The following is a 13195-nucleotide window of genomic DNA, read 5'->3' as shown; positions in this document are numbered from 1 at the left end:
CAGTTCCACAGAAACGCGGTGTGAGAGATCACGTTGCTCAATCTGAGGCCGCCGTTTCATCAGACGAGCGCAGGACGCTCCGCGGCGGTTCTGCAGAGACGCCACGTGCACGAGCTGCTTCCACACGCAGGACCTCAGACCCACGGCACGTTCAGCCAAAATATACACATCAGAGCCCAGCACCACCTCTGTCATCCTGCACCTCAAGCTCAGGATTCACATACTCACTCTGCTAAAGACAAAAAAGCAGCCATGATTAGCCAACCAATCACCTCTCAGGCTGAGAGAGGAAGCAGCATCAACGGCACTTCCTCTAATGACCACTAGAGGCTCCAGCAGTGGGTCAGCCCCACAGACTCCCAGGTTAAAATATCCACGTTTACATCCTGATAAACTGTTTTGGTCTCTAGTGATCATTAAGGCTCAACGTTAGCATTATTAGGGGCGTCAAGGTCACATTTATTTCTATAGCACATTTCCAGACGGACGATGCTGCACAAAGTGCTTAACAACATAAAAATGTGATTAAAAGGAAACAATATAAAACAGTGATAGGACACGAAAAGAATTAAAACAATAAGACTATTAAAATAAGACCAAAATGTCTGGGTCAGTGTGTTAAAAGCCAGGGCATAAAAATGTCTCTTTAGTAGTGATTTAAAGTGATCAAGTGTTTGTGCAGATCTAATATTTAAAGAGAGACTGTTCCAAAGTCTGGGCCCTGCCACACAGAAGGCTCTATCACCACGAGATCTGAGATCAGTCCGAGCTGGACCTCGTGGTTTTTCCTGGAGCACGAACAGAGAGGAGCTCAGACAGGTAAGAAGAGCTCGAGCGTTAAGAGACTTAAAAACAAAAAGTAAAAGTTTAAATTGGATCCTGTAGGAGACAGAAGCTAACACTGGGGTTATAGGCTCTCTGTTTGGTACCAGTTAGCAGGCGAGCAGCTGCATTTTGGACCATCTGAAGACGATGAATGGAGGCCTGGTCGAGACCAAAGTACAATGAATTGCAGCAGTGCAATCTGCAGGTAAGGAGAAGGTGAATGAGACGTTCGCAGACGTTAGCTGGGAGGTCCGGCTTTGCCTTGGCCAGCTGTCCTAACTGAAAGAAGCAGGACTTGAAATATTTTGGATGCAAAAAAAGTCGTAAAGGTAACGTTTGAGTTTAAAGTTGAAGCCTCGTGTCCACAGGCTGCAGCAGAGGCTCATGGGTACTGTAGTGTTTGGGGCCTTGCCAGCCTGACAGACCGAGACTAAATTCTTAAATTCGCTGATTTTCCAGTGGACTCTGGCAGCAGCAGATCCAGCTTCGACTGAAACCTTCCTCCATCGCTGGGCGCCTCCGTCCGTGTTGACAGACCAAACAGATGTGCTCAGGTTGGTCAACAGCAGCAGTTCGGGAGGACCTCTGGACTTTGACCCTCGAGGCCACGGCGAGCATCAGACGCTGCATGTTTGTGCAGCGTTGCTGTGTTCTCATCAGAGCGGTGAAAAAGAGCCAGCTCTGAATTTGTTCTTGGACCTTCCTCTGATATCTGAAGTGCTCTCCATCAATGGCGTATTTTAATATCTGATTTTAAATCTCCAGCCTGTAACAGTGATAATGAAAATGATGCATGCTGAGTAAAAATTTCCAGCGTCCTGATGTTTAGTGAAACGTGCACGAAGCTCCAGTCTAGCTGGACATCGGGCCTCTTCAGGCAGCGGAGAGAGGAGAAAAACTCTTATTTGAGCTTATCGAATAGAGTTTCTCTCCTCTGGCAGACTTCAACCTTCAGCGAGCGCCATGATAAGTTTACGGGGTCGAGGTCAGGACTGTGGAAATGCTGCTGAGTCATTCTGTCAGCGTGGGTCTGCTGCTCGACCGCCGTGTTTATATTACGAGAAGTTTATAACTATGGATCTATATATGTCTCAGTCCATCAACCTGTTTTCAGGATTTTTGTCTCACACATCAAAATCAGTGATCATTGTTTAACTATGTGAACTCAGGCCTGTGTAAGTATCCGAGTACTGACCAGTTCAAATATAAAGACAGTAAAGACGTCCTGTTACGGCAGAAGATTATCAGAATGTTATTTGTTTGAATTTCACTTTACTGCAACATAAAGCATGCAGAAAACCTTTAACACTGAAATATAGAAAATGTTGTTTTCCTGCTGGACTGAGTGAATCTCACAGCACAAACACAAAAATATCAGCAGAAGTTTGAGCCCGAGTCTGCAGATGGTGCTCGGATTTATGTTCATTTCAAGACCCGCTGCTCTGGCAGAGGCTGATGCTTCAGGTTAAAATGCACTAATCGCAGTTATCCTCTAGATATATGTTGGAAAAGTATTTGATAAATGAAATTAAAAACTGACTGCATTCATTATAAACATTCAAGCTTTTTGCCATAAAAACGAGCCACTCCAAAATCCTGCAGCTGGACTGTAAACGGGAGCAAACTGGAATCATTTCATGGAAAAGGGAAACTTTCAGAGCTGCGCAGCTCACATCAACCCTGCAGTCTGACCACGCCACTGATCTGTGACACGAGGAACTGAAGCCCAGACCTGCAGCTCCGTCACGGAGAACATCTGGTTGTAGGAGGAACTGAAGCCAAACACCAGCTTCAAGTGGGATCTGAACCTCTGAGAGGAGGCCCAGAGTTACCCAGCTGAGCCGGCTCACGCCGACCTGCTCTGACACTGTCGCGCACTAATGAAGAGCTGATCTGACTCTGAAGTGTGAAACATCGCTGCGTGTTTGAGCTCAAACACAGAAAAGTGACTCAGTGAAACTCTGAATCCACACCAACAGATAAGGGGGAGTTTACTTAAGCTGAACTTGAACCTGAGACCCTCACAGCTGTGACCCTTCTCCAAACCTGCTGAGCCGCTCGCCTGTGTCCACAGCAGTGTGGAGGTCCCACTGTGGCAGTGGTGGGAACCATTACAAACTCACTTTCTAGAAACAAGAAGCTGAAAGCTGGATTTGAACCTTCAACCTCTGCTCAGAGCCTCAAACTGATCTGCTCTGATGATGACCCTGACTGAAGCAGGCGGCTCTTGATTGGTCCAATCTGTGTAGAAGAAGACTGAAATGATGCAGGCAACGCCCACTTTAATGTGAGCGCGACAGACGGCGCGTTTGAGAGCCTGAACCGCCTCCTGCAGCTGATGGAGAAGCTTCTCTGTGGACGATCTGCACACAAACACACACAACACAAAACTAACACACATGGGAACAGAAATAACGGCCTCAACAAAGGTTGTTGGGTCCAAATAAAGCACGATGAAACACTTATGTATGAAAGACACTCTAAATGCAACCAAAGCACAAAAGTCCTGCTGAAATAAATCAGGATGAATCTGCACACTGAAGAAAAACAGAAAGACTTCGGCTTCCAGCGTCACTTTTATTTGTTTCAAGGGACACATCGAGTAAAAAGACAAAACTGGACATCCTGAACATGAGCAGCTTCATTTTTAATCAGGTCACAAAAATCAAACAGTTTCATTACTCTGTGACGTCACACCAAGCCCAAGCGTGACAGAAAATGTACTCAGCAGTTAATCCATCTATTCTTCAAATCAAGAGCTGGAGTCCAAGAGCGGATAGTTGGGTTACCTGTAAAAACTGTCAGCAGTTTAAAGCGTCCTCTGAGAGAAACATCTGGAACTGTCTCTAAACACATCAAAGGCTCAGTGTCAGAGGTCGGTTTAAAAAAAGGCACTAAAGGTTTAAAACCAAGGAAACAGAGGTGAGGCGTGCTGGGCCTGCAGCCCGAGAATAACTCAGCTTCACTGATCTGAGCACGGGACAGAGAGAGACAGGTGCCCAGCAGCTGGTTTACGCAGGGGGAGAGGTTTACGCAGATGGAGGTTTACGCAGAGATGAGAGGTTACGCAGAGATGAGAGTTTACGCAGAGATGGAGAGGTTTATGCACGGCTCAGGTGGCGTGGAAGGCGGCGCTGACAAAGGGCGCGTGGCCGGGCACGCAGCGGTACCTGACGGTGTAGTTCTGCCCCCCGTTGTTGTCCCAGAACTCCCCCTCCTCGCACTTCAGGTAAACGGCGAGGTGCACGGCGGAGCCGGGGTCTGCGAGGGGCGGGGTGTACACGGTGAAGGCGAAGCGCTCCCCCACCAAACCCGGCTCGTTCGCAGCCACGGGCACCGCCTGCGCGTCCACGTGGGACAGCCAGTCGTTGAAGGTGTACCTCACTCCGACCTCCTTGCCGGCGCAGCCGCTCAAGACCCGCACGTGCCCCCGCACGTCCAGCTGCGTGGCGGCGAGCCTCTCTAGGCAGACCCGGTGCCGCTGGACTCTCCGCTCCGTGTCCCGGAGCTCCGGGAGGTCCGCGCGCAGGCCGGCGGCGAAGCTGTGGCACAGGCTGCTCAGGAGGTCCTGCTGCTCCAGGGGGAAGCTCTTGTGCCGGGACAGGACCTTGCTGGGGATCTGCGGCTCTTCCAGGGAGCTGAAGTGCTTCACTCGGGCCAGGCTCAGCCCCAGGGAGTCCGCGAACTTCACGCGCTTCCTGCCCTCCTCCGCTCCGTGGGGTCCGTTCAGCAGCGCCGGGTACGCCGGCAGGGACTTTGCTCTCCTCCGGTCCCGAATGAACCTCTCCAGCTGAGACGCGTCCAGCTCGTCGTCCAGGTCTTCCTCATCCGCCCCCTCCTCCTCCTCCTCCTGCTTCATTCCGTTCTCCGTGGGCTCTCCGCCGGCGTGGATCTGAGGGGGTGAGCGGGACATGGGTGCCCGGCAGCCAGGCGGCCTGTGAGCTGCGGGCGGGTCCGGAGTCCGGCAGCTTGTATAGAGCCCCCCGCCCCCTGTGACAGCAGAGCGCGTGCAGTCCTCGGGGCGTAGCAGCTGTCACAGAGACGGGCGCGACGTCACGTAACAGACCGTCAACCTTCACCTGTTTGTGCACAAAGAACAAAACAACAACACAGACCCTCTGACGCGCGAGGCTCCGCCCACAAACACCTTATCCAGCAGTCTCTGGACACACACACACACACACACACACATACCTGTCTGACGTCATGTGGCTCAGTCAGCAGCACTGTTACATAACAGTTGTGAGCGTGCGCAGAGGATATTATTGGACCACAGGCAGACCTCAGAGGTTCGTGGAAGTGGTGGAGGTCACGATGAGTGGGGCAGCTCTCTGGGGCAGAGCGGGTCATCATCACTTGGCAGGTCGATGATTCGATCCCCGGCTCCTCCGCTCTGAACCCTGGATGTGTGTGAGCGTTACGGGCACAGGGAAAAAGCCGGTGAGAGGTGAGGAACACCTGACCGGTCATTTCTTCATTACCTGTGTGTCCTGATCCAACGCTCTGAGCTCTGAGGCAGATCCTGGTGTGATGGTGCTGCTCCAGCAGAACTCTGGCTGGTGGCGGAGGTTCTGTCCAAACGAACCAATCACAGTTGCCGTAAGGCTGAGGTCACCTGACCAGGGACAGAAAAAACAGTGTTGCCTGAATCCTCTGTGGCGGCCAGTTGTGGCCCCAGAGCCACATGTTTGACACCATAAAGTTTAAAAGAGGTGAAAGCTGCTCGATGAGGTCACGGAGAGCTGAAGTCCAGCCACAGTCCCGCTCTGTTATGTAACGACGCTCCACGTGACTCCACAGCTGCGTCATCCAGACGGCCAAAACAAACACGTGACATCATCACCACCATCATCCTGACATCATCCCATCGTTACCTTATTAGGAGGAGCAAACATGGAGGATTTAACCTCGTGTTTAGCTTCGCCACAAATCTCTCTGATCATTTCCACAGGCTGCAGGAGGAGGAGCCTGTGGAAATGATCACGTCTGTTTCTATAGCGTTACACGCTTCGATTGACACTAGACGGTCAGATCATTAACTGGATCTTTCTGTGTTCAGATGAGCTCCTGAGGGTTTTTAATGCTCTGAGCCTCTTTACCTGGCCTCACAGGAGGTCACCAGGTCATCCTGCAGCTCTGCAGAAACGCTGACAAAGCCAGGGCTCGGTTCCCGCTTGGGATGAGGTTAACGGGGTCGGGTGGGGGCTCGAGTGTCCAGTTTGGTGTGCTGTGGACTGGGTGGCAGTGACAGCAGAGGTCCTGTTGTTCATCACAGAGTCATCAGTTCCTTCATATTTCAGAGTTAAAGGGACAGTAAGCTTAAGATCAACCATAGTTTAAGAACAGACAGTATTTATGAATGGATGAGAGATTTTAAAGAGAGGTATGAAGATGACACAAGAACTGATCAGAGGAACAGGTCTGATGGAGAGATGGACCCACATCATGCTCAGTGTGTAGAAGGAGGTCCAATAGTGAGAGTCTGCAGCCATCTGTGAAGCACGACGGAGGCTCTGTCATGGCTTCACTCGAGTCTACACGCTGCCGGGGCAGTAAACGCTCACCTGGATAGAAACTCTGTCCGAGCCCGGACCTCAGCATGACTGTGGGATCATCCTCACAGAGAACAGAACAACAGAAACATCCAAAGAAGAGCTCCGAGTGTCCTTCCAGAGGCCCGGAGATCCTCACAGCTCAGAGGTCAGACGGAGCTGCAGACTCTTCTCCTGTCAGGATGTTTAGAAACTTTAAATAATGCTTCAGTTTTCAGATCAACTCAGGTAAACAGATTCAGAACGACTTCCTCACAGCTGCACAGGTTAGTGATGTGTCAGTCGCGAACGAAACGGCTCTTAGAGCCGGATCTTTGACGTGAATAACGCGAGCCGGCTCCTTATCGCGAGCCGTGGTTTTTTTTTTCTTTCTCTCACCCTCTCTCTTGCACTTTTTTCCCGCTTCACTCCGCACGCCAGCCTTGTGCTTTGCGCTGGGCAGAGGGGGGAGGGGCGGTAGTTACACTCAGTAGCACAGGAACAGAGCGGGAGGGAGAGAGAGAGAGAGAGCCAGGGACAACTAGGTCACATTAGAAAGGTATAGTAATCATCCACAACTATTTTCAGTTGCAGATGATAAAGGATTCAGAAAGTTTATTCATGCAGGTCCATATGACAGAGAATGTGCATCTTCTTTTTGTTTTCATATTTTAATTTAATTTATTTGTGTTGTGGTTTGCAGTGTTTTGTGTTGTTTCACTTTAAATTTGTTCAAAAGGAAAAAGCTGAAAATTTAAATAGTTAAAAGTTGAAATGTGAATAGTTGGTTTTTGTATTATATGATTTATTTATTACATTTTATGTGGAGTGAATAAATAAAAGTATATTTACGGTGGCCCCTAGAGACAAAGCATGTACAAAAGACAACAGAAGTGCTCCAGGATGCTAGGGGGCAGTGTTGAGCTTTTGTTACCTCGTGGCTACACAAGCCAGCAAGTACCAATGACCGGATTTGGTGTGTGGTAGTAACAGGTAAACGAACATTTGCTTAATTAAAGCAACAAAACAACCTGAAGAGCCGGTTGGGAGTCGAAAGAGCCGACTCTTTTTAGTGAGTCGAGCTGAAAGAGCCGGTTCTCTAAAAGGAGCCAGAAATCCCATCACTACTACACGTGTATTTAGCGCTGTTACATTACTCCCCCACGTTTTCTCCCGAAATCCCGACTGCAGGACTGCGTCAGCGGTTTGTTTACTATCCCCAGGAGTGACGCAGCTGTTACATAATGGAGTCTGACTGAGCTCGCGCAGTCACACCGGCGCGTGGCTCTGTTGTTGTTGTTGTTGTGCGCACGCAGGTGTTTACGTGACAGCAGCTGATGTGAGAACAGCGCACGCGCTCTGCTGTCATCGGGGGCGGGATTCTGAAGACAGGTGGAGACAAGACCAGCGCGAGGACTCCTACCGGATACGAGCCTCGGCACCCGGGCAACAGCTCTCCTCCACAGACCCGTGAAAGTGCCACGGAGAGAGGGATGGAGGAGCAGGAGGAGGAGGAGGAAGACCTGGAGGACGAGCTGGACGCGTCTCAGCTGGAGAGGTTCTTGAAGGACGGGAGGAGAGCAAAGTCCCTGCCGGCCTGCCCGGGAGGAGCCCACGGAGCGGAGGAGGGCAGGAAGCGCGTGAAGTTCGCGGACTCCCTGGGGCTGAGCCTGGCCCGAGTGAAGCACTTCAGCTCCCTGGAAGAGCCGCAGATCCCCAGCAAGGTCCTGTCCCGGCACAGGAGCTTCCCCCTGGAGCAGCAGGACCTCCTGAGCAGCCTGTGCCACAGCTTCGCCGCCGGCTTGCACGCGGACCTCCCGGAGCTCCGGGACACGGAGCGGAGAGTCCGGCGGCTCCGGGTCTGTCTGGAACGGCTCGTCGCCACGCAGCTGGACGTGCGGGGGCACGTGCGGGTCCTGAGCGGCTGCGCCACCGGGAGGGAGGTCGGAGTGAGGTACACCTTCAACGACTGGCTGTCCCACATGGACGCGCAGGCGGTGCCCGTGGCTGCGAACGAGCCGGGTTTGGTGGGGGAGCGCTTCGCCTTCACCGTGTACACCCCGCCCCTCGCAGACCCCGGCTCCGCCGTGCACCTCGCCGTTTACCTGAAGTGCGAGGAGGGGGAGTTCTGGGACAACAACGGGGGGCAGAACTACACCGTCAGGTACCGCTGAGTGCCCGGCCTTTGTCAGCGCCGCCTTCCACGTCCCCTGAGCGGTGCGTAAAACCTCTCCATCCTGCGTAAAACCTCTTTTTTTAAAGCTGTCTGTCTCTGACCTTCAGCTCTGGTGGCCTGCTCTCTCTGGCTCACTGTGCTCAGTTCCTGAGGTCAGGACGCTTCAAAGTTTCAGATGTCACAGCAGGAAAAATGAAATCCTGGCAGAGAAGTTTAAACTTTTCTTTTTTAACTGTGGCGTGGACACTGCTCACTGATGGAAAGTAAAGATTCCTGAATGTTGTCACATGATTCATGTTTAGTAAAAGTAACTGAATCGCTTTGGCTGTTTGCCTGCTTCTGGTGACGTCATCACGCGCCGCACTGTAAAACGATGCTGAGCCGAACAGGAAGCAGAGATTCTGACATGTTGAAGGAGTGTGAGAGGAGTGAGCCTGTCCTCTGCCTTCGAAGCCAGATGTTTCCTCTGTGGTGCTTTTAAAGCTCCAGATGTTTTCAGTGGTGATGCCGTGTCCTCTTCAGCCTGGATTGGTCTGATTGGAGGGTGGTGGCGTGGATGCAGAGAGGAGGTTCCCTCCTGAGCCCATCAACCACAGAACCAGGTCCGACTGTAGAGCAGCGCTGCCTGAACACCAGCAGCGGTCAGTACTGGGTTCTTCTAATAAGAGGAACAACAAGTTCTTTATCATTTTATGGGAACCGTTCTCACGTTGCTGGGCAGAGGTGAAGAACCTGTCTCCGCCTCCACTCTGGGAGGATTTTTCTACAGCAGCATGTCAGCGAGGAGCTCATCACTGCTTCTCTTTTCTCTTACTGAACTTTTTAAAAGTTTAAAATCAGTAAAATATCAACATTTATGCATTAATTATGCAAAAGATATTTATAAGCTTAAGCTGGGTCTTTGTTACCTGACGCAGGAACAAATACTCCTGTTGTAGTCAATGGTTGTTTGACCTCTGTGACCTCAGGACCTGTGAGCGTGAATGAAAGAGGAGCTGAGGAGCACTACAATGACCTCCTTGAGTTTCTCAGAGTAAAGCTGGAGCTCTCAGACGCTCTGTTGCTACAGCAACCTCACAGCAGCCATGTTATTGGTCACATGATGTCATTAAAAAGGCTCCAATAGCACAAACACGTGCAGAGGTCCAGTTCAGGTGAAGCTAGCAGGCAGCTAGCAGCTACAGCCACCTGTCAGTCACACAGGCCACAGACTGCTTTCTGTATCAGGCTGTAAACGTCTCTATTTCTGCTGTAAAAGTTTAAGGTGGAGTCTGTGGGAGCTGACTGAGTGCTGAGCCTCTGTTGGATGTTAGAGGAACTGCAGGTACTTTCAGCTGGAGGGTGGGGGTGTATGGACGAGCCCGGGGTTCAGGCTCATCACAGAGGTCACAGCTGAGCCTGCAGCTACATGCTAAATGATGTCACACAGTCTGGTGATGGTAGAGTGAGGCGTGCACGTCGCTGTGTAGGTCCTGCAGCAGAGTCTGCAAACTGAAATCAGCAGGTGCAGCCGCACTGACTGAAGCAAGTATTAAGCTTTGCTTTCAGCTGTTTTGTCACAGATTTGTGAAATGATTTTTGAAAGAGCTCACAGATCTGGGTGCGACGCCGTAACAGGAAGCCCTCGTTGCAACAGGTTGTGAAATTTCTTCACTGCCAGATTTTCCACAACCAACCGTCAGCAGTATCACTGCAAAGTGGAGACATGAAGGTGCAGCACAGTGAGTGGAAGTCCCCAACCCTCCATCACCGCAGCGTCCACACAAGCCGCTCACCAGCAGCTGCGCCTCAGCTGCCGTACGACACGTACTTTTAAAGCAAGCATGTTTTATAGCGTTATTTTATACCCTGGTCACATACAAGGTTCTGGTAGCTGATTGGCCAGACTGTCCTGTAGCCATTTTCTCACTTTGGCTCCACTGTACAAGCCGACACGTGTTTCTGTCATTGGATGGTTTATCTACACCTCAGTGAGTCTGGAGCACATGAAGTCTGCGTCTGCACAGAAAGCTGTAACAACCCTTCACATCCTCCAGTGGACCAGACTGGAGCCATTACCAGGCCATTCCCTGCTCCCAGACCTTATGTTTGACACCTCTGTTTTACAGCACGACAGTGTGTGTGTGTGTGTGTGTGTGTGCGTTTCATGAGCATCTCGTTTACCTTTAAACCTGCAGCCTCTGAGCGGCGGAGCCTGTAGTTGGTCTATTTCGCCTCTAGGTGGCAGCATTTGTCCTTTTCACCTCCCTCTGTGGGCGCATTCATGCATTTACTTCCATAAACTGTTTTTATTTTCATGGCACACATTTAGTTTCTGTCCAAATGATCTCCTCGTGTCCTTCTTGTGTTGTTTTTAGGTTCCCGAGTGCGTGACGGCGTGTGGCTGTGCGTGACGGCGTGTGGCTGCGCATGACGGCGCGTGACGGCGTGTGGCTGCGCGTCCTCCATGTGGCGCTGCAGAGCTGTCAGTTTATCAGTGCAGCTGCTTCCTCTCAGCCTCCATCTCTGAACGCTGATGAGCTCCAACATCTCTGCTTCAGCCCAGAGGAATCCCAGCATTTCAACAGGAAGCGACACTTCAAAATAAAAGCCGCAGCCTTTTATAACTGAGAATGATTTAAAGTTGTGTTTTCTGACCTTGCCTGTATTTCTACACGTTCATCCTCCAAACCATTTAAATATGTTTCTGTTTCGATTGTCCTGCATCCACTGTTTCCCACATTCCACAAAAACCCTCAAACAACTCTTTCCTGTGACCTCGTGTGACCTTCTGATACCGCAGCTCACGTGTTCCCACCACGATTTAATGAACAAGTACAGCAGCTGTAAGACGACCAACGAGCATCTGGTTGTTTGTTCCCATGATGAACAGGTCTGACACTCCCAGGTTAGGATTGGAGCCACACCCATCCTTCCAGGTCGCTGCGCTCGGTCAATCGGCTTCAGCTGAGACCACAGCGGGCCCTGTTTCTGAGAGTGATCCACGAGCTGAAGCACCGACGCTGACCGGAGACGTACCTGTACAAGAGGAAGCCGAGGAAGAAGCAGACGGATGGGATCGTAGAGAAGAAGAGTGCGGCCATGACTCTGCTCTCTGAACTTCAGTGAAAACCACGAGAGCAGCAGACCTGAAACACCCCGAGCTGGAACAGCTTTCTGTGACCCGTCGCCCACGAGGTGACGGAGAGTTGAATGTTTGTGTGACAATAACTGCGTGCTTCTCCTCTGCTGATTTACAGTTGCATGTTTTTTGCTCCAGACGACGAGCTTGAGATTGATGATGAAACTTTTCTCTGCTGAACACAACATCCAGACAAACACAGAACTTTTGGGGAATCCTGGTGTTTTTTCTGCCATTTAGCGCCGGTCACATGACCCGATCATGTCTCTGTAAATCAGGACTCAAACGGCCGTGACTACGACTGGACGAGCAGAAGCTGCGTGATCCCACGGACGCTGCTGCTCGTCTGGAGATCCTTGACTCCGTCACATCCATCACAGCTGCTGCTTTTCTTTAAACAAGGCCTCGTGTTCGTCATCTGGCCTCGCAAAGGCACTTTGAATAAATCTCAGCTGCACAAACTCAACGTCTGAATGTTTTTATTCGATAATTTCCTGCAAACACAGCAGCACGAAATAAAAAATGGCAGTAAATCTGACCTCGACTGCGTGTAGACTGTACATAGAAGATGGACGTGTGCGTCGGGCTGAATGAGTCGGCTGCGTGTAGCAGCCAGTCTCTTTTTAACCTCAGTAAAATCTGCCTGATGGTCTCAGTCGCAGGTTTTAGTCGTGTTTAGATTTTGTCCCAATTCAGGGTCAAATGATTTAGGGTGTGGCTACTCTGTGATTGACAGCGACCAGCTCTTTCTTACGCCAACACGTTGGCCGGGTCCATCTTTTATGTACAGGCTCTTCAGGCAGTCTGAGAGGCGTTACGATTGGACGGCAAATTGTGGAACATTTTCGGAGATCATGTTTTTAATCTTCCACGTGCTGCTCTCTGGATCAAGTGTGTGTGGTCTCAAACAAGCACACGGACGCTGTGACCGGACTCTGGTTCCTGCTCAACAGCTACACAACAGTAAGTGGACTCATCCTGCTCCTCGTCCGCCGGGTCATACTTCCTGTCCTGGAAAAGCTTTAATAATGACGCCTGTGAGTGAGCTCCAAAGGCTCCGTTTACCACACTTTTTCTACTTTTGGGTCTCTCTGATGTCACAGAGAGGAACTTATACGGTCACCTAAGGAACAGAAGCTCCACCCACCTGTTGTTCAAATCAGCCAATCAGAATAAAGCTAGTTGAAGGTATTTTTCACCACCAGGGGGCAGCGTTAAGATAGAGGATGTGTTCACGTTTTTTTTTATTTGACTACGAAAAAAATGGTGGAAATGAGCAGAATAGGTCCACTTTAACAGGTGAGTGTCATGGCGGCTGTGACGTCACATGACGCAGTCACATGACGCGTCGTTAGCTGCTGACTGCATGTTTCAATTTTTATTTACATTCGGTTACAAACATATAAAAAGTCCTAACAAATTATACACCCGCTGCATTTCTACACAATTTCAGAGCATGAGGATTCACTGCGGCGCCCGTTGTCACGGTGAATTCAACAATGTAAATTACTTCATTAACATAATGCCACGTCATTGGTTGAT

At 50.6% G+C, this 13195-nt stretch overlaps 3 protein-coding genes across 8 annotated transcripts in view; 1 reads left to right on the top strand and 2 right to left on the bottom strand.

Moving 5' to 3' along the window:
• Nucleotides 1-3453: 3453 nt before the first annotated feature.
• LOC120738314 (protein phosphatase 1 regulatory subunit 3G-like) lies at nucleotides 3454-4847 on the bottom strand. 3 transcript variants are annotated; one of them, XM_040039504.1, is made up of 2 exons: nucleotides 3890-4847; nucleotides 3454-3856 (listed from the first exon to the last, which is right to left on the bottom strand). In XM_040039504.1, exon 1 carries the CDS (start codon nucleotides 4736-4738, stop codon nucleotides 3938-3940), a length of 801 nt encoding a protein of 266 aa, XP_039895438.1. In that variant the 5' UTR covers nucleotides 4739-4847; the 3' UTR covers nucleotides 3454-3856; nucleotides 3890-3937. The 3 variants fall into 3 exon arrangements, with proteins under 3 accessions (XP_039895438.1, XP_039895439.1, XP_039895440.1); XM_040039505.1 differs by having other exon boundaries at nucleotides 3454-3854; nucleotides 3906-4847; XM_040039506.1 differs by having other exon boundaries at nucleotides 3454-3844; nucleotides 3915-4847.
• Nucleotides 4848-7413: 2566 nt separating this feature from the next.
• LOC120738299 (protein phosphatase 1 regulatory subunit 3G-like) lies at nucleotides 7414-11116 on the top strand. Of its 4 annotated transcripts, none has more exons than XM_040039485.1 (3): nucleotides 7414-8520; nucleotides 10890-10899; nucleotides 10950-11116. In XM_040039485.1, the coding sequence occupies exons 1-3, from the start codon at nucleotides 7850-7852 to the stop codon at nucleotides 10953-10955; spliced, it is 687 nt and encodes a 228-aa protein (XP_039895419.1). In that variant the 5' UTR covers nucleotides 7414-7849; the 3' UTR covers nucleotides 10956-11116. The 4 variants fall into 4 exon arrangements, 2 of the variants coding, with proteins under 2 accessions (XP_039895419.1, XP_039895420.1); XM_040039486.1 differs by having other exon boundaries at nucleotides 10890-10919; nucleotides 10970-11116; XR_005696933.1 differs by having other exon boundaries at nucleotides 7417-8573.
• A 999-nt stretch (nucleotides 11117-12115) lies between these two features.
• LOC120738300 (cytochrome b5) overlaps nucleotides 12116-13195 on the bottom strand; it is a 9776-nt gene continuing 8696 nt past the window's right edge. Inside the window, exon 5 of the mRNA XM_040039487.1 lies at nucleotides 12116-13195. This exon is cut by the window's right edge and continues 315 nt beyond it. The gene's annotated coding sequence lies outside the window, so the exon portion shown is untranslated.

The sequence above is a fragment of the Simochromis diagramma genome, unplaced genomic scaffold, assembly GCF_900408965.1.
Source record: "Simochromis diagramma unplaced genomic scaffold, fSimDia1.1 OVJJ01000567.1, whole genome shotgun sequence".
NCBI classification, from domain to species: Eukaryota; Metazoa; Chordata; class Actinopteri; order Cichliformes; family Cichlidae; genus Simochromis; species Simochromis diagramma.
The sequence above is the reverse complement of the archived record's forward strand: the minus strand, read 5'-3'. Positions and strand labels throughout refer to the sequence as shown.